Here is a 27088-nt window from a genome sequence, read left to right as displayed (position 1 = left end):
ACAGACATGCACTTGATAAAATTGATGTTTTATTTGTGCTTTCTGAGTCTCCTCTCTTCACAAAGTCACAAAATCATAATCCTACATCTACTGCTTCGTAGAAATCATTCAATCCTCTTTGGTGAGAAATGACAAAATTTGGTGACTGCACAGCGCCCTCTGTTGATAGTATGGGGATACTGTAACAATAGCATAGTGGTTAAGCCAGAGCACATATAATGTCTGTGAGTTTGAAACCCAGCCAAAGTGCTGAAACACAATAATGAAGTGTTTAGTCTACTTAACTTTAAAGGTGCGCTATGTAACTTTTCTGGTGGGTTTGTGGCATGTGCTCCTCCAACTGTTTGTCATGAAGATGTTAGTGCTTTGCCCAGAATGATCAGCAGTATCTTTCTCCATAAAGACAAGAAAGCCAAGTCAGATCTATGGATTAGCAAGCCTACAGTACCGATGCATGATTCTCAAATTTTTCTGTTTTTCTTTTTTGATTGAGTAAATGCAAGAGAGGTATGTTTAATGCCATACTATGGAACATTCCAAGCACAGCAATAACATCTCCATGAAGATAGCATCTGGCGGACCCTGCACCAGAAAAGTTAGTGCACCTTTACAGTACTTTAGCTCAAAAACCTACCCCCCGTTTAAGATAAACACATAGGTTTACGAGCCAGTGTGATGGTCCCAAACCTGGATAAATAAACAGTGTGGTGTCAGGAAGGGCATCTGACATAACACTTCAGGATTTTATGTGGTGTGTCTTCAAAAGTTCCGTGAAATAAACAGACAGATTTGTGCAAACATGACTAAGGACTTTATTAATCAAATCATTTCCCCATAATATCCACAAATAAAAGTGATCTCTTTATATATATTCACATTGTATAACTTTATAGTGTGACAAAAATTCTCTTTTTTGGATTTCCAGCCATTCCTATTAATTGTCATTTATCAGTCGCCATGCAGTCACCGGGAAGGTTGAAAAACAATACGATTGGTCAGCATCGGCGCTCCAGTCCGTGTCACTCTTATACTTGTCCCTCATTGGCTCTTCAGACCCTCTGTTACCCAATCACAGAATTCATCACACTGCCACAAGAAAACCAAAATAAATAAACCAATTCCCCTGCAGACTACTCCACATAGCTCCTCTCTCCCATCTGTTTTTAGAATATTTTCTGCTTTTATATAATAATAATAGTAATAATAATGACTATAATTGTCCTTGATATAAATTCAATAGCATTTTTTCTCTTTCTGAAATTTTTAAATAAATCATTTTGGCAATCCTCATATGTCATCACTTTAAAAGAATACTCAAGTACAAAATAAAAACTGTGAAAATCCAAGGAGCGAGTGACAGAATGAAGAGTGCAAAAGCAACAGAGAGGTACGGTGGCCCGAGAGGTTCACTGCACTGAAAATAAACATGATGCATTTAGGCAGACGTGAGTGTGCTGTTAGCGTTAGCATTGGAGACTTGGTTTGTTACATCTGTGCAGGAAACAAGAGCTGATGTTTCCGAGATAACTGCAGCTTTATCATTGTGCATGTACTTTCTGTATTATCAACATAGTGAACCCTCTGGGCCACCGTAGAGAAAAGCGACAGAAAGGAAGAAAAGAGAGAAAGAAAGAGTGAAGCATCCACGTGAGACGCATGTCAGAGCTGTATGTACAGAGTTCAGGGGGAGGGGCTGGCTGAGTCCAGGGCTGGGCCAGACTTATACCAGTGTTATACCAGGGTGTAGGACTTGGCGTAGGGGTTGTTGCTCTGTTTCAGGTGTCCTCTGGAGTCCAGGAGAGACTCCTGGGAGGTGCTGAGTTTGGCAGCCTGTGCTTGGGCCAGGTCTCCTGACTGGGGTCCCTCTGGCCGGACCTCTCCCCGGGCCTCTCCTCGCTCCCCTCGGTGGGGTAGGGTGGAGGCACTTCCGGGCTGCCACTGCTGCAGCTCTCTGGCGGAGGGCACCTCCATGGTGGGCTCCATGGGCGGGGGCCTCTTCAGTGTACGGCTCCTCTGGGGCTCCAGACAGGCCTGGCCCATGGCTCCTGCCGCTCCCACAGGCACCACGGCTCTGCTCTCCCCTGTAGCACCGGCACCTCCGCTGGCTCCCGCTCCTCCTGCTCCTCCTCCGATGCTGCTGCCACTGCTGCTGCTGACCGCCCCTCCTCGAGCGGCCAATGGCACGCCTCGGTTCAACAGGAAGTCCATGCGAAGGTAAGGCGGGAGGTGCACCAGCTCACCTGCTGAAAGGTTTCATCACAGAGAAGAGTCAGTTCTGTTGTTCACATTGTAATGGTACAATTTGACATGAAATGACTCTTGGGTAGTGTTGTCTTTGCACATAAACTATTATGAATGATTATTAATGTGGGGCCAGAGCTTTAGTTTGACAACAGCTCAAATGTCACAAAGAGTCTGTGGAGAACAGGTTTTGAGCTCGCAGCAGGAATAATCACATTTACTCTCCCTTAGGTTCCTGTGTAGAGCCAGGATCACTCTGCTCCCTGCTCAGCTCAGACATCACCTTGACATTTATGCAAAGACTATTATTTTAACCCCAGTCGAACAAGACTACACTGAGAGGAAAAATCCTTTTGATTTGCAGCGAGCAATATGGAAAAATTATATTAATCTGGATGTCAGAATTGATGCAATGTTAAAAGTTCAATATAGTCACAAAAACATTAAAGTTTGTAGAAATGCAGTCTTGACAAATGGTATGGGAAATCCTGATGGGTATAAAACCAAATGTATGAACTATATTATGACACTGACTGACATTTTAATTATAACTGTAAGCAATGACATGGCAGAAACCTTTTTCAACAGTTTGAAAAATAACTAGCCAATCAGGATCTTAACTTGCACTAGCAATACATAAGAATAAGAATAGCTCAAATATAAATATATCCTTGTTTGTCCAGTCAGTGCTACTGTCCAGCCCTGGGTATGGAGTTATACAACAGCAGCTGTCCACTTGTCTTCAGCCCGTTGTCTTAATAGTCTCCCGTGTATAGACCATTTACAGTGAGCTCATTACATATTAACCACAGCAAATTGTCCCAGTGCCTAGAGTATTGGATTGCAAGGTCAAGTCTGCACTGAACCTCAGAGTGACTTCGAATGAGCTGCCAATCAGTTTCTACTCCCCAAAGACATCCAAATGTACCCATCCATGAATTCCTGCATGTGAGTCAAAGATAGCAATAATTATTTGAAGTCTATGTACACTGTAGTCTACAGATAGCTACAGTCTAGTCTCATGTTGGAATAATGAAATGTGCTCTATAATAAAACCTATTAGCAGCAGCAGAGATGATGAATGGCCTGGACTGGCGATTAAATTAAATATAGATTTAAGTGGGGCTCAGGGAGTTTGTTGGAGACTGAAAATTCATGAGGCTTTAAAGTGCAGATCATTGTGTAATCAGACCGTCTGTGAAAATAACAGAGTTTATCAGAGCAAAGAGGCAGCCATTTGGCCTTTTAAAACTTCACTGTCTCTCTCTTTCAATATTTCACTCCAAGCCGCTTTGCATTGCATTATTCATTCACTTCCTTGCCACCCTGGGGCAGACAGAAGCAAGGCAGCCAATCTGCGCCTTGGCCTGTCATGATAATTACTATTTCGACATATTGTTCCATCAATAACAGATGGAACAATATTTTTTGAAGGTCAGTATTTATCGTAAGTACTTTTTCTTTGTACTAGTAGGAAATATTTGGTTAATTTGAATATTGAACTTCTATGACTCATTACAGACACAAACTAACTACTGAAGTGTTGCATTCTGTTATATATTTAATGCAGCTCATATTTTTAACAATATTATATATTTAGAATACTGTTTGTGTGATCATTTTGCTTTATGGTTTGGTTTATATTATTGAGTTTTTAAAATATACTTCAGCAATATATCGCACTTCAAAATTTGTTATCGTGACAGTCTTATCTGCGCCATTGGCCCCTTTGACCACCAATCACTCACACATGCTACAAATTCATACAGAGGTGACATGGGTGAAGTTTCTTACCCGAGGACACAACAATAGTATGTTCTGAATGGAGTCTCAGGCTTTTGGGTTGGTCGGCCTCTGAGAAACTGTTTGTTCTCATAACCCTGACTTGAATAAATGACTAGAAAGGGGAACATAAATATACAGTTGCCCACGTAGGATCCATAGCTAAAAAGGATTAAGTCTATCAACTGGATAAAATTTTTTATTATTATCATTATCTGTCGAGTTCATAAAAAACAATCTTTTGCTATCAGAAAAGAAATAATAAAACATCCAGTGACATCAAAGAAACACTGATTTCACTATCCCTAATATAATGTGATCCCCAACACCTGGTTTGAGATTACAAAAGGCCCCGTCATTAATAGATGGCCATGGCACATACTTTGCCAGCTGATAGTTTTTGAGAGTAAGTCACACCACAGCCATGGGACCACACGCACAGGACTGTGTGTCTGGGGAGTCTGGCCCTGACAATAGGAGCAGACAGGCTGATGAGGCGGCCCGAAGCTGCCCTCTGCTCTGTCCTGGGAGCTGAGGGTGCGAGGGGAGCCCACAAATGTAAGACAAGTCTGGACACGGTGACAGAGCCGTGGCCTCCAGGGCTGTGGGTCATCTCAGGTAAACCAAACACCTGCACTCACTCAACTTTTTCCGGCTAGTATCTCTTCATTTCATAGCAGAAGTACTTATTAGTTTGATAATATTAGTATTTATTAGTTTGATAATAGAAGTATCCTGTGGAATTAATGTAATTGTGTTTGATTTTAATAACACTGAAAACTGAGATCAAATTGGAGAGTCACTTTTTACAATTTACTTCAGTGTATAGTATAAAGTACTAAGCATGCCATACATTATATTAAAGGCAACAGTGGCACGATTGGGGATTAATTGTCCTATTACCGGAAGACTGGCAGTTTAAAGCCCTCTCTAGCCAGCTTATATTGTTGTTGTGTCCTGGAGCAAGACACTTCACCCACTTCCTTTGTAAATGTGTCCAATGTAACCAAAATGGTTACAGAGGAGAAAGTAGTGGTGGTGATGGTGTTCTAATGTATTCTGTTTAAATGTATGTACACACAGTACTGCCAAGACTGATTTATTGTCCCCTTAAAATCATAAGGTCTTGTAATTATTGAAATTTGAGCTATTGATATATTCTTGTTTCTGAATACCTTCTACACACTACATTCAGTTTATATATATATATATATATATATATATATATATATATATATATATATATATATATATATATATATATATATATATATATATATATATATATATATATATATATATATATATATATAAATCAGGCATGCCCAAACTATGGCCTGGGGGCCAAATGCGGCCCTCAGACCAATTTTCCTTGGCCCTCAAGCTTCCAGGTGAATTGGCCCATATTACATTATTAAACATTACTTTTTACTGTATATTTCTGAAAATCTATTTTACCAAGCCCATATCAAATATTTAATGTGTACCACTAAGGATGTAAGCATGAATAAAGAGCTAGTGGTTCAGTCTAACTTGTAATAATAATGCAGATTTGAAGTATTCACTGTATTGGTGACCAGTATGTCACCCTCAATTGGCCCTCAGCTTTGTCTGTGTTTTTATATGTGGCCCTTAATGAGAAAAGTTTGGACACCCCTGCTCTAAGGCATCATTTTGTGTCTGTGAGTAGGTACCAACCAGGTCTGTGGGCTTTGGGCACGGCCATGTTCATGACGCGGCTGACATCCTGAGGTTTGGGCGGGGAGGCGGTGAAGCGACAGATGCCCGACTCGGAGGGCGTGCTGGACGTCATGCTGTCCGTGTACTCATTGGTCCCCGCGGTCATCTGCTCTGACGACGTGTCCGAGATGAAGCATTCAGTGATGGTGAACTTGGCGTGGCGCAGCTGTTCCTCCATCTTGGCGTGTTCATAGGCCCGGGCCAGCTCCTCGTATGTGGAGGAGGCGCTCTCTGTGGACACCATACTGCTCCGCGCTCGGTCTGGGTTAGAATGGTTAGAATTATACATATGTCCTTTGATAGATGTGTGTGTCTGATTTTTAGTGTCTTAAAAATGTCAAAAACAAAACTGACTAATTTTTTTTTTTTTTTGTTGTTGTCAAAACGTATTCCTCATGGGCATTTCACAACTTTCAGAGGTCAAAGTTGCAATACTAAAAGCAACTAGCAACCTAACAGTTAACTTCCTGCTTTGTTGCTGATAAAAAGGCTTAATAATTAGATCCAGACAGCACCCAGAAGTCCTTTGTTGACCCTAAGAGTTGCTTTTATAATATATCTGGGACAGGAAATAGAAGTCCAATTAAGATAGAAAAATCTACAGTTCATAAAAATACCTCACAATCTCAAAATAACCATAACCATGACCTAAACGAGTCTGTACCTGTATCTTGTGAGGGGCTGACGCTGTAGCTGTCGCTCTCCTTGTCCACAGAGCCGGTGGCCCTGGGTGTGGGCAGTCTCCAGTCTGTGGTGAGGGTGTGAGAGGAGCTGGTGGGGTGGGGCCGGTTCAGGGTCCACTGGCTGGCATAGCGGCTTCGGGCGGCGGCAGGACCAGCTTTGGCAGTGCGTCTGGCAGTGGGGTCTGGACAAATGTACAATTACTACATTGTAATTACCAATTATGTGGTCAGTGAGTATTTTTGGTACATCACATAAACATATATAGTTTGTTGCTACATTTAAGACTACATAGACTAATATAGGCCCGTGGACCAGTATGGAACCTACCTTTACGAACGAGGGATTACACAGTTATAAGGCCACATGGTAATATAAAAGAAAGTACTACCATTTAATGTTGAAAATGACATTCTATTGTCTAAATAAATACTTTTTTTTAGTATAACCATGGTATCGGTATCGGTATTGACTAACAAGTATATTCCTCAGTATCAAAATTAAGTTTGAAGCTTTTGCATTGTGTGAACAGTATCGCCTACATATAATACACTGAGCTAAACTAGCAGATGACCCCCCTCCTCTCCACGCACCCACACACTGGTCAGACCAGAGCACTGACACAGATCGCTGTTCTTCATCAGTTCTGCTCCAGCGGTGCATGAACTCTGGCGCCCACATCTGCACTTTCTGTGTCACTGCATTCTCTCTATCTATAAGACTATGATCACAGGAGGGAAGGTTGAGCAGAGAAGGTATTTGATCTGAGGGAATCTAGATGTATGGGCTAATTTAGCTTAGTTAGCGTGTTTGAACTGACCTGAAAATGTCCTTACAGTGACTTTGTACAGAGGAGTGGGGGCAAATATTATGACTAATAATAATAACTTACACTTGTAATGCGCTTTTTCAAAGCCTCTCAAAGCACTACACTATAGTCATTATTCATTCATTTCCACACTTGGTGATGGTAAGCTACTACTGTAGCCACAGCTGCCCTGGGGCAGACTGACAGAAGCGAGACTGCCAATCTGCGCCATCAGCCCCTCCAACCACCTATCATTCGCGCACCACTTTCATACTAGGCAATGTGGGTGAAGTGTCTTGCCTAAGGACACAACGACAGAACTTGGTCTGAGCGGGACTCGGTCCTCCGACCTTCGGGTTGGAGGACCAACACTCTAACCATTGAGCCACTGTCGCCCCAAATATATGAAGACATATGATGTAATCTAACAAAATGCTAGTTCAGTGGTTCTTAACCTGGGTTCGATCGAACCCTAGGGGTTCGGTGAGTCAGTCCCAGAGGTTCGGCGGAGGTCAAGACACGCACCCGACTCATATGATTCGCGGACTGCGAGCGTCTCCAGACGCTGGCCGTGTCCTAATTCGACAAATGCACCCTTTGCTGTGCCTATCAAATACTGCTCCCTCCAAGCTGCGCGCGTGCGCAATTGCGCACTGCTGGCACGGTCTCCGCGCACAGAAAATCTGTGCTGCGCACAAAAAAATCGAACCGGAGTTGAAAATAAAATAAACACACAACAATTGATTCTGCGCTATTTTTCAATGTGAGTCAGTGAGTGTGACCGGTGACGAGCTGCTCCAGCCAATTATGTGATTCACATACGTATTTGCGCAGCTTATCAACGCCATTGACAGGCGTCCTCATGTCCCGCTCCCAGTGTTTCAGCTGATGTGGCCGATGTGGAGTGAAAACTCGCTAATGATTCTAAGTGCTGTTTAACCCCTTAAATGTTTGGACGGCCCGCCCTCGGGCAAAGATCCGCGCGTAAAATTACGCGCGCGTAATTGCGTAATTTTACGCACTGTTTTGAAACAGTTTTGCGTTTTAAACATGACGAAACGGACAAAACAAAGGAAGTACGCGACCGAGGACACTGTGGATGTTTGTACAAGTTAAACTAGAGGCATCTCGGACCTGAAGGTCTCATGGTGGAGTCAGGAGCAGAGGACCTTATGATTTGATGGACTGGATGCTGTTCCTGATCGGTAAGCGTGGTTTATTCTGCTATTGACTTAATTGTGGGTCAAATGTGTATTATGTGTAATCATTAGCATTAGCTAATGCCAATCTGCGCCCCCCCTCCGACGACCAATCATTAACTCACACACCACTTTGGTGAAGTGTCTTGCCTAAGGACACAATGACAAAACTAAGGACACAATGACAGAAGTTGATCCGAGCGGGACTCGATCCTCCAACCTCTGTCACAGAATGACTGTCACACTGTCACATGTACAGTGTATTTTTAGTTTCCAGTGTGTGTTTGTTCACACAATAGCAGTGTGTGGTTTGTAAATATATATTTATTTTGACCTATAGCACTTGTTTTAAATATATTTTATTTACAAAAACACATTATATATTGTGTTTTGATATGATATATAAATGTACAGTAATAGAGCAGCTGGGTGTGCAGATACAGATTCCTCTCAGTGTGTATTGGTCATTGAATACTGTCACTTCGAACGGCATAAAAACATAAAACGACATAAAAACGAAGAAAAGGAACAGACTTTGCTGTGAAAATGACATGAGAGTGGCACTTGCCAAGGGAAAGCCCTGCATTTCTGAACTGGTCTCTCAAAGGCAACAGCAGAAGTCACACTGATTTGCAGTAAATATTAATTATTATTGTAGCCTGGTGGAAATTAGGTGATGGGTGTGTGTTAAAATGTTAAAAATAATAAATAGCATAAATACAATAAGTTCATTATTGGAATACATAATACAATAGAAAATTAAAATTATTTCAGTGTGGTAGTGTTAAAAAAAGGTCATGTCTTTGTGAAAAGGTATGTATGTAATTTGTTGTGAGTTCATACATTGTATTGGTTTTATTCTTTTAACACAGTGTTGTTAATGCACGATTTATTTTGTGCACCAGTAAAACACACATATGTATGGAAGCCCGTTTCCGCCATGAAAAAAAAAATAAAAGCCCCACAGAAAGTCGAAATTACGAGTTTTAAACTCGTAATTATGAGTTTAAAACTCGTAATTATGAGTTTAAAACTCGTAATTATGAGTTTAAAACTCGTAATTATGAGTTTAAAACTCGTAATTACGAGTTTAAAACTCGTAATTTCGACTTTTAAAACTACTAATTATGAGTTTAAAACTCGTAATTAGGACTTTTAAAAGTATGAATTATGAGTTTATAACTCGTAATTTTGGGAATGTAACATTTACAAAAAGTGAACCTTATCAATTTTGATTAAATGAATTTGGTATTTTAATAATTTCCTCAATAAACCAGCGGGGTTGTGACCAGCTGGCACTCTGCTCAGACCAGGAAAACGAGCGCTCACAGACACAGAGCACAGCTCATGAGTGGTCAGAACAGCACTCAGGGCCCACTGATTTGTTCAAGACGCCAGAAACTTTACTGGAGCTTAATTTATTCATTTTTTAAAAGTATGTAGGTGATAAACATAACAGTCCTCCTCCTGTCTCCTCTGCTCTGTACACTCAGTTGCAGTGTGCTACAAGCTCAATTAAGACTTTAAAAGTTCTAATTACGAGTTTTAAACTCATAATTAGTAGTTTTAAAACTCATAATTACGAGTTTTAAACTCATAATTAGTAGTTTTAAAAGTCGAAATTACGAGTTTTAAACTCGTAATTACGAGTTTTAAACTCATAATTACGAGTTTTAAACTCATAATTACGAGTTTTAAACTCATAATTACGAGTTTTAAACTCATAATTACGAGTTTAAAACTCGTAATTTCGACTTTCTGTGGGGCTTTTATTTTTTTTTTCATGGCGGAAACGGGCTTCCATACATATGGCTTGAATTTGAAAAAAAAAAAAAAAAATTCAATAAAGAAGGGTTCGGTGAATGTGCATATGAAACTGGTGGGGTTCAGTACCTCCAACAAGGTTAAGAACCACTGTGCTAGTTAGTCCAAATACACACAAGTATTTTCCATTGAGTAGTATGGTATGGTATGGTCAGTTCAGTGCAATTTTATATGCGTTTTGTATTTTGTATGAGATCTAAATGCTGTAAACAGTATTTATAATCAAATATTTCTCTGCATGTTTGAAAATAGATGTGAACTTCATACTTTCTAATTGCTTGTACTGATTATATAGAAATTATTACAGTGTTATATGGGCAAAGAATGTTTTTTTTTTTTATTATGAAGAGGCATATGGTGCTGACTCTGTGTAAAATTCCCAAACAGCTGTAGCATTTAAATACGGTCATTAAACGCTAACTGTAGCATATCATCTTATTTCACTCAACTGATCACTAGCTCCAAAAAGAACTTAGAACAAGTGTTTATACCAAAAGTATTCTGGTACTACAGAGGTGTACAAGTGTGTATTTGCCAGTAGTGACAGAGCAGTTAAAGGTGCACTATGCAACTTTTCTGGGGGATCCGCTTGCTCTGTGTCTCCAAGGATATGTTAGTACCTTGCCTGGAATGTTACACATATATATGTACACATGTATAGCTTGTACAAGAAAAGTTACACAGTGTACCCTTAAGTTTAAATTTCTCAACAAACGTATTTTCTTTTGTTATATATCGTTGTGCTATATGGAAACACAGAAACACATAGTATTGAAAATCAGATACTAATTGATATTGAAACTAGTATCGAAACTAGATACTCAGGCAGGCAGGCATTGATACAAAAAAAAGTCACATTCGATGAATTTCTCCTGAATAGCTTTAGAATGATCTTGAGCTGTATCAAGCCCATATCAACTAGTATACACCCATGGACCACTATGGTTGATGGCTGAGGGATTACACAGATAAGAGGCTGTGTGATACTACAATAAAATTTTGAAAATGACATTCTATTGTCTAAATAAAACTTTTTTTTAAATGTATGTGCTATTGGAATCAGTATTGAGTATCGAGTCTATTCCTTAGTATCAAAATCGAGTTTGAAATTTTAGTAACAACACTGCAACGGAGTCTACTGTAGTACGTACCCAAACCTGAACATCTTAATCAATTCCTCTGCACTGACCTGCCCATACTACTCCACTCTTATGAAAACATGTTATTGTTAGTACCTCGATACACACACAGACAGTAATAGTAGTAGTGTTAGTAGTAAAAGAAATAAATGTTGAGCACTGACGGTGGAGGGACTCACTGGTTCCAGGCCTGGCATCGGACACGTCCACCAGGGGTCCGGTGGCCTGGGACAGGGACTGGTAGTGCACTGTGTGGGTCACTGTGGATGACTTCTGCTTGTTCGTCTCCCCAAAGTCATTGTCTGTCAACAGCACCGTAGACCTGTCATCTGGGAGACAGAAGAAAAAATAAGACTTAGAGATAAGAATTTGTGATTAACCCTAGAGCACTATCGCCGGGTGATTTTCACCCGAGCAAATGTATTTACATGATTTTCAATATGTTGCATTTTTCTGAGTGTTATGAGTCCCTGGGTAGCTTCACCATTGTTTTTGACATCTATGAAGGTGTGGGTGTTTCCCTACCCCAAAGCCCACTTTTTCCTACAGGCTTGCTTTCGGGTGATTTTCACCCAGCAATAGTGAAAGAGGGTAATGTACGTTTTGGGTGGATTTCACCCAGTGATAGTGTTAGTGTTTAAAATCAAGTGATCCTGCCACATGTCAAGGGTGACAACATTCAGGCTACTTCATCTGCCACACCTGATGAGGCCCCTGCAATGCATGATGAGGTCCCTGCCACACACTATGAGGTCCCTGCCACGCATGATGAGGTCCCTTCCACATCTGGTGCGTTCCCTGCCACACCTGATGCTGGTCACAGGAGGAGAGGACGTTTCCATGAGAATGATGGTGAGGCCAATATTGTGAGACTTGAACACAGCTCTTACAAAAGTAGTTCTGGTTTCCAGTGGAGTTCTCGGCCTCAGACATTGGCAGCTACCAGGACAGCTGCACGAAATATTATGCCTGCTTTTGCACCATGACCAACACCAGAAGCATCAAATGCTGATACCCCTGAGAAGTGCTTCACATTATTTTTTGAGGACCAAATCAAGGTGTGCTGATTGCCCCGCAGGCTCGGACAGGAAGACACGGCACAGGTGCCATGTCTGCCGTCGACCGATGTGTCCGCGCCATTACTACCCTGTGTGTACTGACTGCATGTAAGGAATAGGTAAGTAAGAATGTTCTTGGAATGTGTATGCTAGCCTTATTTAGTGCAGTGGTTATGAATATATATCACAAAGTGGTGATTTCAAAGTGAATTCTTATGGTGAAAACAATATTTTAATCAAGTGGTCATTTTTACACACTGAAAAAATACTATTTTTTGTTCCTCTCTCTTGTAGCTGTTTGCGTGCCAAGGAGTCTGTGCCTTCACCAGGGAAGTCTCACATGTCTCAGGAATGGGTGGACCAAAGACCAAGATTCCTATATCATTTTTTTTTTTTTTTTGGAATTTTTTTGTTCTCAAATTCCACATTTTTCAGTAATTTTCGAGCATGTTTGTAGGATCTTCCTATGTTTTTACTTTCCATTTTGTTACACATACCACAGTTGAAAATAAAAGAAAAGCACTCTAATTTATCAAGTGTTGTCATATTTTGATCTATTTTTTACGACAAGTACTTTTTGTTGGGTATATTATATCGGGTAAAAATTACCCGGCAAAAGTGATGGTGTAACTTTTTATAGCGAAAGTGTTCTAGGGTTAAGGGGAATTCAAACAGCCTACATTACACAAAATGGGTTCTTGTGAGTTTTAAGCCATGTTATAATGATGATACCTCGTCAAAAACATGGTGTGTATATATATATATATATATATATATATATATATATATATATATATATATATATATATATATATATATATATAAAACTTTTTTCTCTGTAGTTTAGACCTCTACAAACATGTGTTCAAGAACATATGATTCTTCTATGAGGTTATCAATTCATATTTCTGTGTTCAGTGTCACTACTGTGTTTAAAAGGCAAACTGTGACCTCAATCTTTTTATAACTATCAGCAACTTTAATAATTATCGTGATATAATTGTTAATCACAATTATTTTCACATAATATTGTCCCATGCCTAATAGAAAGTAACATCATTTAAGTTATGCTCCAGATTAATAGTTATGTGCTTATTCATTTTTGAGTTGAAGAGTTTGCTAACTGTATTACTAAAAAAAAACCTTAGTACCTCTCATAAAAAAGTAAAAGTAATTTTCTGTACTGTGAGATGACTTAAGATACATTACCTTATTTCCGAGTACCTAGGAGGAGAATTATCTTACAATGCATGCTTCAGGACAGTGTACAGTAGTTACCAATTGTCTCCATGGTGTCTCTCTCCTCGATGAGCAGCTGAGCTCGGGGGATGTCGATGTGCATTCGGAGCGGCTGTGGCTGCTTGTTCACCGTGTCGGGCGTCCTGGTGTTTTTACTGCCAAACATTAACAGGAGAAATTCATTACACTCCCCGGTGGATGATTTTGCATTGTATTGCACAAATGCTAATTCAATTCCATTTAAGTTGATAAGTAGTGATAAGCAGGCAGTGGAGACAGCGTATCCACTGAGCAATATATCTGATTTTTAGTGATAGCTAACGTAACTGCCGGCGTACAGTGATTTATGTTGGGTGTTCGAGGGAAAGCGGTGAGCATAAATTAAAATTAAAGCTACGTACCTCATCAGCATTTCTGCCAGGCTCTTGGCATCTGTGAAGTCAGCAGAGAGGCGGTTAATGCCATAATAGTGCTGTCCCCTTTGATAAGCCACAGCAGCGGAAATACACAGGACAAGTACTTTTGTATGGTGTTAGCAAAATGTGGGATGAAAGGACAACTAGACAACGTTCAAATATAAAGTGAATGTTTCTCAATAACTGGACACGTGAAATGGAGTTAGCTCAATATGAATGGTACGTTCATTTGACAGAAATCCATTGCTTCCATGTAGGTTCTCATAGTGTTTTAAAGATGGTGACAGCTGACAGATTTTTATATATATATATATATATATATATATATATATATATATATATATATATATATATATATATATATATATATATATATATATATATATATATATATATATATATATATATATATATATATATACATATACATATATACATATATATATATATAATGTGTGGTGGTATGTTCAACAGCTAGCTAGTACAGTGGAATAGATTAGCAGCCAAATTTCACAGCAATGGACTACTTGGCTACAATAAATGTCAAGCCTTACAATAAAGTGATCAAGTATAAAATTGCAGATTAGATGAGAGAAACAATAGATTGTATGGGTGCATGTCTTTGGTTCTATTTTTATCATGAAACAAAAGTCAAACATTCAAAAGTGACAAAACCAAAGATTAAGTCAAATATTGTGTCCCAAAAGTGTGTTAAATCTAAGATTACCTCTGAGCCTCTTGAGCCTCTGCTCCCTCCTCCTCCTCTTCAGCACCATGAGCATGATGAAGACCAGTACGGCCACCACCAGGATGGATGTGATAGTCACCACCATCTTCAGACCCCCACTGCCCGACATGTTGTCTGAGATAGGGTCTCCAGTCTTCAGCAATGGCGGGATGGTACCTACACAATAAAGATTTAGAGTTACATCAATGCATCACAGGAAATTATGTCATATTCATGTGTTGGAGTGTGCCGTCCTTTACTTGTGACAATGTATGGTTTATTGTGTTCTACATTTGTCGAGAATAAAATGAAAGACACCCACCCGTATTTGCTCACCAAATATGGCAATTCCCTGTCTGTACATGAGCAGTCAACCAATCATTCAAATAAAATGTAACTTGATTTACATTCATCCATTGCTGTTTCTTTAGTTATTTTATTTGGAACTGTCTTCAGTGCTTACTTTTGCATGCTAGCGCAAACTGTAACCCATTTTCTCTCCACTCCAATGTTGTTTAGATCAGTACTGAACGACAAGCTAGCACTTGCCAGCCACAGCCTTAAAAATGAATGTAATCCACAGTCCCATAGAGCCCTATAGGCTTTTGGTATTACTGGTACAATCTCCAGCCTTAGGCACCGAAGCTATCTCTGTTTTTTCCCCAGATTTATTCCAAGAATACCTGTCAGCAGCATGTTACAAAAAAGCTGACAAAACAGCCTACTTCTCAGAGACTAACGGAAAAAGACTGAGAAAGAAAAGTAAAAAATAAAATGTGCAGTGTTTGCAGAATGATTGTATTGTTAGCATGACTGCAATGACCTGATGTACACAATCCCCCCCCCCCCCTTTTCTTTTCTATTAAAAACTTTTTCTATCTCCACTGTAATTGTTTCTGCAGTATTTTGCTGAATAGTAGAAATAGCTGTTTGTGTTTGATTGGAATGTATAAATATGTTCATGTAAGTGTTATATGTGGCTACATTAATAGAATAATACTACTGTGGAGAGAAATTCACCTGCTAATCCAAAGGCTGAAGGTTCAAATACTGCAAGTGATAATGCTTGCCACCATTGTGTCCATTGGCAAGACACTTCACAGACTTAATGTACTTTCACTACTATTTTAGGTTACTATACTATTGTTGCTCCCACAAGACATTATTATCATAATATTACTTTGAATATATAGGATGGGATGTCATATGTGAGTGTCTCTCTCAGAGACACGGGGAAAGTGAGGAATTTAGGGGATGAACTTTCAGTCCAATAGTTTTACAAGTTCACTGTATAATAGTTGTGATTTTCCTATAAATTATCCTATGTATAAATAAATAAATAAATAAAGGGATGTTTTGGTAACACATAATGACTACACTTTAATTATTATTCTTAAAAAGTAAATAATTCCCACTCCTGACCCATGATTATATAGTTACAACAACTGAATCATAAACCATTTGTCCATGATGAATTCAATCACTGTCCCTGCTTCATTAAGTAAAATTTAGATGTAGATATTACAAAGTGCTACCACTCTTTCCTGTATTCCTGTGGTGACTCCCAAACACACACTTACTTCCGTCTGCATTGAGCGTGGCAAACGTGACCCTCTTCTCCGCAGAACCGGCGCTGTTGGTGACCTTCATCTGCAGCTCGTACCACGTGGCCTCCTGCAGGTCGTAGAGAATATAGCTCTTGGTGAGGGAAGTGCGCTGGGCTGTGGTCCAGGCAGTTGAGTCCACTGCTCTGTACTCCAGGATAAAAGAGGTGATGGGGCAGCCGCCATTGTTCCACCCAGCCAGGTTTAGCCGCGCCCTGCTCGCGTTGATGCTGGTGAACAGCTCGTGCTCTTTGGCGAACTGGGGTTCTGTGGAGAAGGAGAGATTGCCAAAATTGACCAGATAGTGAGCAAATGTGGCAGATGTAGATGACTTTTAGTATTATAGTGTCATAATGTTAAAACTGTGGTATTTGGGGTGGATTTTCCCATTTAGTCATGATTAGGAATGGGACGAGACACAATTTCCACAAAATGCAATGAGACACAACATTGGATCCACTAGAATGAGACTTTATGAGATTTTAAAAAGACTTTGACATAATTAATAATACTTAAATAGTGCAATCCAGTGAACAATTTTGGTCTCACAATGTTTTAATTATTTTACTGAATATTTTGTTGTCATTGTATTTTTGGAACTTCAGCTTCTCAAGAGGTGTAACTAGCACATAATCCTTTTTATGTCTATATCTATCCATCTGCAAACACATGGAAAACAAATCTCACAAGATCAGTTTCCTCATGTGTGTGTTATCTCGTGAGATCTTGTGACACAAGATCTTGTCACATCCCTAGTCATGATGCATTATTTTTAGATTAGGGGTAATGTAATGTAATTAACCTATAGGGGGCCACAATAGCCTTATCTATTAATAGGAAGGATCAAAGGACAACAACTAGACAATGAATGTTATGGATATTTCTCTTTAAATCCACTGGTTCCATATAGATTATCATAATGTTCTTAAAGATATGAGCAGGCTACCATAATTAACTCATAATGAGGACTTGACAAAACGTTGTTTTTAGCCCTGACTTAGATTGGGCTTAGTTCCCACCTAGTTCACATTTACATCTGATTAGATACACAAATACACAAAACGCATACCACAGAAATTGTAGTTACCCACCAGTGTTTCCCAAAGGTTTATACTGAGACTATGGCCGCACAAGCGATCCATATTTGAATAATTTTATTTAATACAATTTTGGAGTATAAATGCCACTTACTGCCACTACTGATCAAAAAGCATAAGTATAAGTTGTTGGTAGATTATGTGCAGTGTTGAATGGTAATGAAGTACAAGTAGTAAAGTGCTGTACTTAAGGAGCATTTTTAGTTATCTGTACTTTACTTAAGTCAATTTTTGGATATTTTTTACTTTCACTTCACTCTGAGAGCAGGTATCTGTACTTTCTACTCCACTTCATTTTTGAACTGGACTGAAAAGTAAATCATATGATTTGAGCGAGTTATTTTTTTTGGTAGATTTTTTTCATGTGACACTTTTTTCTTACCTCTGTATCTGTACTTTTACTTCACTTATGGGGGAAAAGATCCATATGGGGCATCACAGTATTAATGGTAAATACTGCTCACATAATTCCTACTTAATTTTCAAACTTTTTTTTTTTTTTTTTAACAAATATTATAAGGAAGGTTAAAGCTTCCCATCATTCTTGGTTCAAAAGAGCTCATTTGCTTGTCTCCTCTTTTCATTGTATTATTGCTGTTAAAAAGGTGACAAATTTTGGTAGTTCCTTAGTTCTCTGAAATACTAACAAAATTAGTATCAAAGTGTATAAGGTCTTGAATAAGCACCTTCTCACATTGTGTTAAAGTGCTTACCGATGCAGTGACAGCGCTTCTGCATGATGGGCCTACCTTTCCCATGAGTCTTTGCTTCGATGATCTCGCTGATGCGCCCCGGTCCCACTGCATTCTGAGCTGTCAGGGTAAATTTGTACCAGGTGCCACACTTGAGGTTCTCCAGACGGTAGGAGCGCTCGCTAGGACTGATGGGAAAACTGCCCCACTGCTCACTGTTGTCCTCTGAGTACTGCAGAATGTAACCTGCACCAAATAATACTGGTTAAACATGTAGACCTTTATACAGACCAGAAGGGGGTAGAGATGTCAAAACATGGTGAATGTGGTGAATGCTACTGCCATTATTATACTGTTTGTACTTGTGAAATCACTAAACAAATACTGCAACAACATGAAAATAACAGCATTTCTAACAAAAAAGGATGTGCAATTAATATTAGTCACTATGTTACATATTTCTTAAGTATTACACAAATAACCACTGTTACTGTTTATTTTATTCATGTGATTAGTTTGTTTTGTTTAGTCTTTGAATAACAGGAAATAGCCTGTACATCCTGAGGTTCCAAGGCCTACAAAAATAAGGCACTTATCTTATTCAGACAGATAATGCCTTATTGTATTGATCAGAGATCCGAAATTTGTTTCGCAATGACACAGCAGCTCTGTCACACACAGACATAAACACGACGGACAACTGTACAAAGACGTCTTCTGTTCATCATGGCATCATTGATTTTATGGATTAAGCTCCTCATTTTGCTTCAGGATAAAGTGATGTATGAAGGACTGTTTGAGCCTGTTAAAGCATAGCATATAGTATCTACGCCTGCAGGTAACAGCACATATTCTGTGTTTAGAACATGGCTCGGGTCAGAGGTGATGTTCTTGACCAATAGCATGGTGTTATTGTGGCATGCAGCCTCAAACAGTCCATCCATGGGTTGTCTCATAGTCTTTGCAATCTTCACTTTGAAATGTAGATGAATATGCCATACTAATGGTTTAGTGTTACCATATCAAGCAGACAGGGCATCATTGCTAACCAGTGACTATTACTGAGACTACTTGTGTAATATCATCAACTATCACTATCCAAACTAAGTTTCTTTTTTGTAAAATTTTATGTGAAATTATATAAAAATTGTACTACCACTCTTTACCACACGCACTGCACACTTGTCTTAAAGATACATTCTTAGCAGAGACAAACCAACATTATAATGAGCAGTGCTGAGATAAAAGATGTTTGATCAGGAGCGATGATAAATCACCTCCAAAGGCTGTTCTTTAAGATGGAGCGTTTTAATCTTGTTCTTAAACACTTCTAATCTGTTCCGCTGTTTTTAATCTGCTTTTTAGGACTGCACGCTTTACCACACCCACTGCAGCATAATGACAAGAGACCAACTCAGGTCTCAGAGGAGGTCAGATTGTAGATGGTAGAAAAAGGAATGGTCTTCGCATATCAGACATAAAAAGAGGTGGGACAAGTTGTCAAAAAAATCACCTTTTACTTAAAAAAGATGCATTTGTAATGTGAGCGGATTGTTGACCAGTAAATTGGCCTGGTTGCCTCACCTGCTTATCTTGCTTAAGTTTAATGCCATACTGGAACAGCAATGCAATTACATCTCCACGAACACAAGCAAGCTACTTTGACCACCTTTAAATCAATATATAGTTTTGTCACTTGATTTATTATGAATTGCAGCCGACTCAATACCCAAGAGTAGTGTTACTTCTAAATATTACTTTAGAAGAAGTGAAAAATATGAAAATTAGTTTCGAAGCTCACCTCTGATGGAGCTGCCTCCGTTGTCCCCTGGTATCCAAGACAGCGTGATGGATGTAGTGGTTGTCTTGGTAACAGTAAGGCGTGGCTGGTCAGGAGGGACTGGGTATGATAAACACATCACAAGTTCAATATAATGTGACAGGATTCTTTACTCACTTTGATGCCTAGCTATGACTTGAATTCTGAACAATCCAACTGAAATACTCAGACCTCTTTTGAGAAAGTATTTTTAAGTCATTACATGTACTGTTATTAAACCCTGTTACTGTAGAAGTAAAAGTAGTACTCCCCATATTTGGGGAAACCATCAAAACCTGTATCTCTAACCTTGAACTTGCAGGTTGAGCGTGATCTCATCTGAGCCCCAGTTGTTGCTCGCCACACAGCTGTAGTTCCCAGAATCCTCAGCTTTCACAGTCCGGATGGTGAAGCTGCCGTTGCCATGGACACTGCGCCGACCATCCACCAGGACAGGTGTGGGGGTCCCATTGGTGCTGCATGAAGGAAATATACTTTTATTCTCCTGAATTGTTCACAAAATGTGACAAAGTGAGTTTGTGATGTACTTTAACTTGAGCCACTTGATGGTGGGAGGGGGGTCGCCCACGGCTTTACATGGCAGTACAATGTCTTTCATCCAGGGGGTGGTCACTGTGCCGTTGAAGGTAAGGATCCGGGCTGGAGCTATAAGCAAAAGACCTCTGTCAGTTACATTACAGAAAAGAACATGCAATTAGCTACAGCTAAATATGCAGAACCACGGTTACTACAACCATTGCTCTATTAATGAAGATTTATTAACTATTATTGTAACCAATTCACAATATCCTCACTTATTAATGTTTAAGTAGTTGTCTGTAGGGTAAAATCTCAAAAATGTGTATAGAAAATCAGACAACAAAAAACCCAAGGCACTCTATCTGTTTAGAAAAGCTAATCGTTGACAATCATGCACTTTTCGAAACAGATTGAGACACTTTGTTTTTTGTCTAATTTTCTAAAAGCATTTTTGAGATTCTACCCTATAGACAACTTCTTAAATATTTTCAAGTTAAAAAGAACCCTTTCTAAAGAGCACTTGTCTACAGAAGTTCGGGAGTTTAATACTGGTTCAGTCTCTGCTGTGTATTTTGTGTTTTAAGCCTTTTTGGTATATTTCTTATATTTCTTTATATTTAGTCATTATTTAGTCGTAGTAAAGGTCAGGAGGTACAAGCAAGAGTATATACAGTGACTGTGATTAAGTGATGTGTGAGCGTTCTCCTTAGCACCTTTGGCCAGAGGCTCCACTGTTATCTTCTCGCTGTTGTTGCCATGTCCAGCTGCAGTCACAGCCACCACCCAAATGTTGTATTGTCTGTTCCGGGCTAGGTTTGGAATCCTGTAGAAGAACGCATCTGGAGATGCCTCGAACTCACTCATCACCTGCAAATGAGAGAGAGAGAGAGGAGGGAATCATGTACCACTGTCAAACACCAGCAGTTTAAAAAGGGTAAGGGAAGTAAAAGGAAAAAACAGCAACATAGTACTTGGACAATTTCAATAGAAAAGCATGGATTTATAATGAAAGCCTCCGTGTTAGACGGGTTATGCTTGATAAGACTAATGTGGGTCCTGAGCTTTGGGTTGTGAGATGACATCAAGATAAAATTCAAGATATAATCATAATTAATTTAATATATTTACATGAAATTGCAATTTTGTATTATTCAGTTAAATTTTATTATATTTTCCTTCAGCCACCTTTAATGTCAGTAAAAAAAAAAAAACAAATATGTTGATTAAGTAAATATGAACCAAATTTTAACTGTTTCGCTGGTTAAAATGATTGGCAATTAAGAGCTATACATTTTATAGAGGGGGAGGATTGGTCCTAAAGATATCAGGTAATTTCACATTAAAGATGCACTATGTCACTTTTTTAGGTTTGGGGATGCTGCTTGCTTGTGTCCATGGAGATGTTACTGGTCACTATTAAAGAAAGTATTTAAAAAAGAAAAGCCATACTGTAGAACATTTCAGGTAAAACCATAACATCACTATGGTGACAAGCACTTAAACACTATCACCAGAAAAGTGGCATAATGCACCTTTAAAATACAATAACATGACTCAACATGAAATGAAAAAGTAGTTCGGCGATCTCGTGGTATACAAATGCTATTACCATGGGGTGCAGGTTGGAGCAGAACACAATGTACTTCCTGATGATTCCGTTGAGTTTGAGCGGAGGCAGCCAGGACACGAAGACTACAGAACTACTGGATGCCGCTGCTTTCACCCCCGCGGGAGGTCCGGGCACTGCAACCAGACAGACCAAGCACCAGTCACACCAGAGCCCCTCACACAGCAGCTAGAGAGCCTTGCATGTGTGCTTACCATCCTCTTTAGTGCGCACGTAGATCTGCTCGCTGCGCACCCCGTCACCCGCGTTAGTGAAGGCCAACACCTGGATGCTGTAGTTGGTGTACTTCTCCAGACCATCCAGCTCCAGAGATGGCATGCTAGTGGTCACATTACGGATGTCACCCAGTTCTGAAACAAAGAAGGTACTGATTAAATAAGACTATGAGGGAGATTGTGATGCACTTGCCAACCAACCAACTGACATCTTTGGTTTACATAGCTGTCAAATAACTAAGCAACTTGTTCATAGTATCTACTTGAAACAGGAAAGGGAAAAACCAAAGTACCTATAAAAGAATAACAGATGATTCTAATTTGCAAAATATAGTAAGCTATTGTTTATATAGCACCCACTTGGTAGCATGATGGGCTACAGTATGCCTTGTAATTCTATATCAGATAATATTTATTTTCATTTCATTCTGCAAAATCTTAAAAATGTAAAATGGGCCTCCAGGGGGTCAGATTTGTAAGGAGGAATATCTATTTTGAGTCAACATGCACATTGAGAGCTCCTTACAGTAACTGATTACAATTTAACCGTAAGTTATAAACCTTAATAATATTATATTATGTCATGGACCACCCCTGATCTACACCATGGAAAGAAACACTAAACATGAGTGAAAAGTAAATGAGGTGTACCACAGTGTTGGATTACAAAGGCTTGTATTTCTGTCAACAATATTATATCATTCTCTGACCTCTTTCTTCTTTCCTCCCTCCTGTCAGTCAGCGCTGAGGCAATCCTCCTAGTCCAGTTATTGCACTGTGAATTATTGATGGACACCAGCCAGACTGCAGGCAAGATCCTTACCACAACACACCAGTGTAGTACATTAAATATGAAATCTTATGAATGTCCAAGGCATTCTACAATAACTAGGTAGGCTTTCTTGGTTAATTGTATTAACATTTGTATTAGTATATATTTAATATATTTTGCTGTTATTTTAACTTCAAACAGTTTCTGTACTTCAATTGTTTATTGTCTAAATTATAATAGAATGAACTGAAGCCATTGATATTAGTAGTAATTTCCTTTACAGCACTTTACAGCTGTTTTAAAGGCACACTTTGTAACTTTTCTGGTGCAAGGTCCACCAGCTGCTTCTCTGCTTGTCTCACTATTACTGCTTTGCCTGGAATGTTACACAATATATAATTAAACTTATCAGGTCATTTTTGTACTGCCACGAGTTAGGTCGATGTAAAAGAGCATTCACTCTGAGAGATGTGTGCTTGGACCAGTGTAAACCCTTTTTCTCTTTCCACAGGTGATAGAAAAGACCACTGCCTTCACCTATAGCACCAGGGGAGTGAGCGTAGGCGTATTCACGGGCTCTGGCTGCTTGAAGCACATTGTCATGGAAATAAGTTTGGCAATCAGCTGATGCTCATGGTGTTTGGGATGAATCATGCATGGGGCATGTGAACCGACCCAAAAGTGAAGTAAACAAACCTAAAACCAGTGGGTACTCAGGTCGGTCCACAGAGCGCATTAACAGGTGTGAAAATGACCAAAAACATAGTTGTTAAGTTGTCAACAATTTAGCAAAGAGAATAAAAAACAAAAGAATGTCCATTTTCGCCCTTTACATTTAACAAATCCAATTGTAGCCACCAGCCTGTAACTACATGAATCAAAGCTCCATGTAGCGTCGTTTAAGCTGTTACCTCCATCAGGCAGGTTGGCCCAGTAAATGACCCTGTAGCCCTGCAGGTTTCCGTTCAAAGCCTCTCGGGGCAGAGGCATCCAGGACAGGGAGATAACCTCTGGGGACTTAGCCACAGCCAGGACATTCTCTGGGGGACGGGATGGGACTGGACACAGGAGAGAGAGTATAAATGTGAATTACAATACTAATAAAAACACAGAATGAAAGAAAAAGTATTGAATATATAGATTCTATAAATTCAAAAGATATATGTTTACAATTTTTAAAATAAAAATATACGATAGGAATACTACATTAAACAACATATAACTAACATATCACTTACCATCACAGACTGTAGGTTTGCAGAATGTATGAAATTGTAGATTATTATTATCCATTAGGTATATATTGTTTGGATATTGGTCTATTAAAATAATCTTGTCAAGTAGTTTCCTAGCTGTCCACTAGATGGCAAAAGACACCATGATTTAAAGGGTGGGGTCCAAAGGCTCTCAAAGAAAACAAACAAGCCAAGTTTGTCAGTGTGTGCGTTACAGTCAAAAAAATTGTTAAAAAAAGTTACGTTTTCATTATTATATTTTTAAGGTGTTTTGGTACAATAGGACTTTATTGTGATTTGATTACTTATAGTATTGTTATAACTGACATATTATATAAATCAATATATTGAATAATTGTATGCGGCTTTACCAAAAACTTGCAAGATTTACAAAAAACAGCCATGTTCCTACATTGTAAAACCAAAATATTGCTGGTTCCCGATGACATTGCAGCTAAAATGAAGTTTATTAAAATGCATACTTTATTAAAATGCATACTTATAGGATCTAGTTACTTGCCCCCCATCCTCACATTCTAGAATCTGAAAACCACCAGCAGAACATGAGTAAATTCTTACCATCCTCTAGTGTCTTGGTGACCACCTGCTGTGATGAGGGGCCGGTCCCTGCTCTGTTGGCAGCTTGCACCACCACACTGTACTGGGTGAACTTCTTGAGGTTGTCCAGGATGATGCTCTCGGTGGTGTCCCCTGTACTGTCCACACTCAGGATGATGAACTGGTGACTGCCTCCAGGACTGTACTCTCTGTAGCCCACCTGGTAGCCCCGGATCACCCCGTTCTGGAGGTGTTTGTGTGGAGGCTGGAGACGGAAAAATGAATATAGAAGTATTAGTCTGGAATATAGTAATTATAGTGTCCACATATAGTATTAGTAACTTGTAGTACATAATTGCTTTGGTAAGCTTAAAGTTTATATTCTTTTGTAGGTTTTTAATCCAAATATATGTTTTTATTTTATTTAGCTTTTTTTGCTCATTCATCTAAAATAATTAGATCATTTTTGGCATTTACCTGCAGCTGTTACTTGTTCTACACTTATCTGGGCCAAATCAGATTATCTTATTTACACTAAAGAGTGACCCGTACACAGCATATACTTATAAGTTGTGACCAGTCAAATACAAAAGAAAAAGGCTTTGTAAAAATGATAGTAAATAACTACTTTAATAGAGTAGACCAGACCTGTAAACCATGGCTGGGCCTAGTTTTCAGGGGCCCTAAGCTGAGTTTGTCTCTGGGGCCCCCGACAGTGGATGACCCCTGGCTCAGCTATTGGTGATTCACATTTGACAACATTATGACTCTGCCCTCATCACCATGACCAGTTATATTTGTATTTATATGACCAACATCACACTGAAAACATCCAGAATGTCACAACTACCATAGTCACAAGAACAACAGACAAACATATAAGGAGGGGCAAGATTTTTAAAATTCTAGATAATTTTTTTTCTTTGTTTCTGGTGGATTTTAATGTGTTCCAGTTGGTGAAAGTGGGTTTACATTTTCATTATAAAGGGTCCTTGCATCGGTGTAAAAACATAGCTGCCCTCACCTTCGCCTGGCTCAAAAAAAATATAGGGAGCCGCAGATATTTTACTACTATAAATATAAAACAAATGCAATTGTTTTAGAGGAATGTTGAGGCAGTTGTAAACACATCAGCCCTGTGTCCAATAAAACTTTATATATTATATTATTTTAAAGATAAATGTATGGGCTCTTAGGGGCCCTTTGGTGGCCCTGGGGCCCTAAGCAGCTGCTTAGTCTGCTTATAGGCTGGGCTGGCCCTGCTGTAGACACTGCTATAAACACAAAATCAGTGTAGTAAATAGTTTTTATACAACTTGAATACATACATGCAAATGAGTCTAAGTCCAAGTAAAGATAAAAATATGGAGTTTTTAATGTCTGGTGGTAATATTCAAACATACCTTCCAGGAAACCTTGATGGTCTGTGGTGAGGTGGGCTCCAGTGTCACATCTTGTGGTGGACCATCAGGAGCTGTGAGATAAACAACATCCATCATTGTTATTACCACAGTATTCACTAGATGGTGCTGTTGAGCCACAAATACGGCTCTTTCCCGAATCTTGGGTGATTTACACACCTGCTAAATCCTGAGCCTAGTCCATAAGAATCAGACAAGCTCGTAACACCATCATCAGCTTAACCTTTAATTATGAGGAAATGGGTTTTATTACTCTATTTTTAGCAATGAATTCTGTGAAATGGGCCATTTTAATGTGTGTTTTGCCTGTGGGGAACATTACCAGCAATAGAAGAAAACTGAACACTGATTGAGATGACTAAAGGCAGATATGTATCCTGACATAAAACATTGTTATCATATATACAAGGACACTTTAAAACAATAATTGAATTGCCATGTGTTTATGAGCCAACCAAATATTTTCATGCATGGGTTAAGCCAATTTTGTCACAAAAAATCTATAAAATTAAGTTGTTAATTTGAACGTAAGAAATCTAACAGGAAGCACAATGAGTTTGCAAAAACAGTGGCACAGGGGGTAAATTCTAATGGAATGTTTATAATACTTTATAAGCTGTTATTGGTCTACAAAAATAGAAATTAAAAAGTGAA

The 27088-nt window shown here is 39.1% G+C and overlaps 1 protein-coding gene across 2 annotated transcripts in view; it reads right to left on the bottom strand.

Annotated features, from left to right (window-relative positions):
* Window positions 1-788: 788 nt before the first annotated feature.
* The window catches only part of dscamb (Down syndrome cell adhesion molecule b), a 170081-nt gene continuing 143781 nt past the window's right edge, over window positions 789-27088 (bottom strand). Inside the window, exons 16-33 of one of the 2 annotated variants that reach the window (XM_033976925.2) lie at window positions 26417-26487; window positions 25035-25278; window positions 24132-24278; window positions 22428-22583; window positions 22216-22349; window positions 21320-21473; window positions 20615-20732; window positions 20376-20542; window positions 20049-20147; window positions 18305-18493; window positions 16435-16725; window positions 14855-15031; window positions 14113-14143; window positions 13751-13866; window positions 11579-11743; window positions 6428-6628; window positions 5722-6024; window positions 789-2243 (exon numbers count right to left, since the gene is read on the bottom strand). In XM_033976925.2, the coding sequence (XP_033832816.1) occupies window positions 1732-2243; window positions 5722-6024; window positions 6428-6628; window positions 11579-11743; window positions 13751-13866; window positions 14113-14143; window positions 14855-15031; window positions 16435-16725; window positions 18305-18493; window positions 20049-20147; window positions 20376-20542; window positions 20615-20732; window positions 21320-21473; window positions 22216-22349; window positions 22428-22583; window positions 24132-24278; window positions 25035-25278; window positions 26417-26487 (3275 nt within the window). In that variant the 3' untranslated portion in view covers window positions 789-1731. The remainder of the gene's footprint in view (window positions 2244-5721; window positions 6025-6427; window positions 6629-11578; window positions 11744-13750; window positions 13867-14112; window positions 14144-14854; window positions 15032-16434; window positions 16726-18304; window positions 18494-20048; window positions 20148-20375; window positions 20543-20614; window positions 20733-21319; window positions 21474-22215; window positions 22350-22427; window positions 22584-24131; window positions 24279-25034; window positions 25279-26416; window positions 26488-27088) is intronic. The other variant, XM_033976927.2, reaches the window with a different exon arrangement.

The sequence above is a fragment of the Periophthalmus magnuspinnatus genome, chromosome 13, assembly GCF_009829125.3.
Source record: "Periophthalmus magnuspinnatus isolate fPerMag1 chromosome 13, fPerMag1.2.pri, whole genome shotgun sequence".
In the NCBI taxonomy this organism is placed as follows: Eukaryota; Metazoa; Chordata; class Actinopteri; order Gobiiformes; family Gobiidae; genus Periophthalmus; species Periophthalmus magnuspinnatus.
This window is presented reverse-complemented; position numbering and strand designations above follow the sequence as displayed.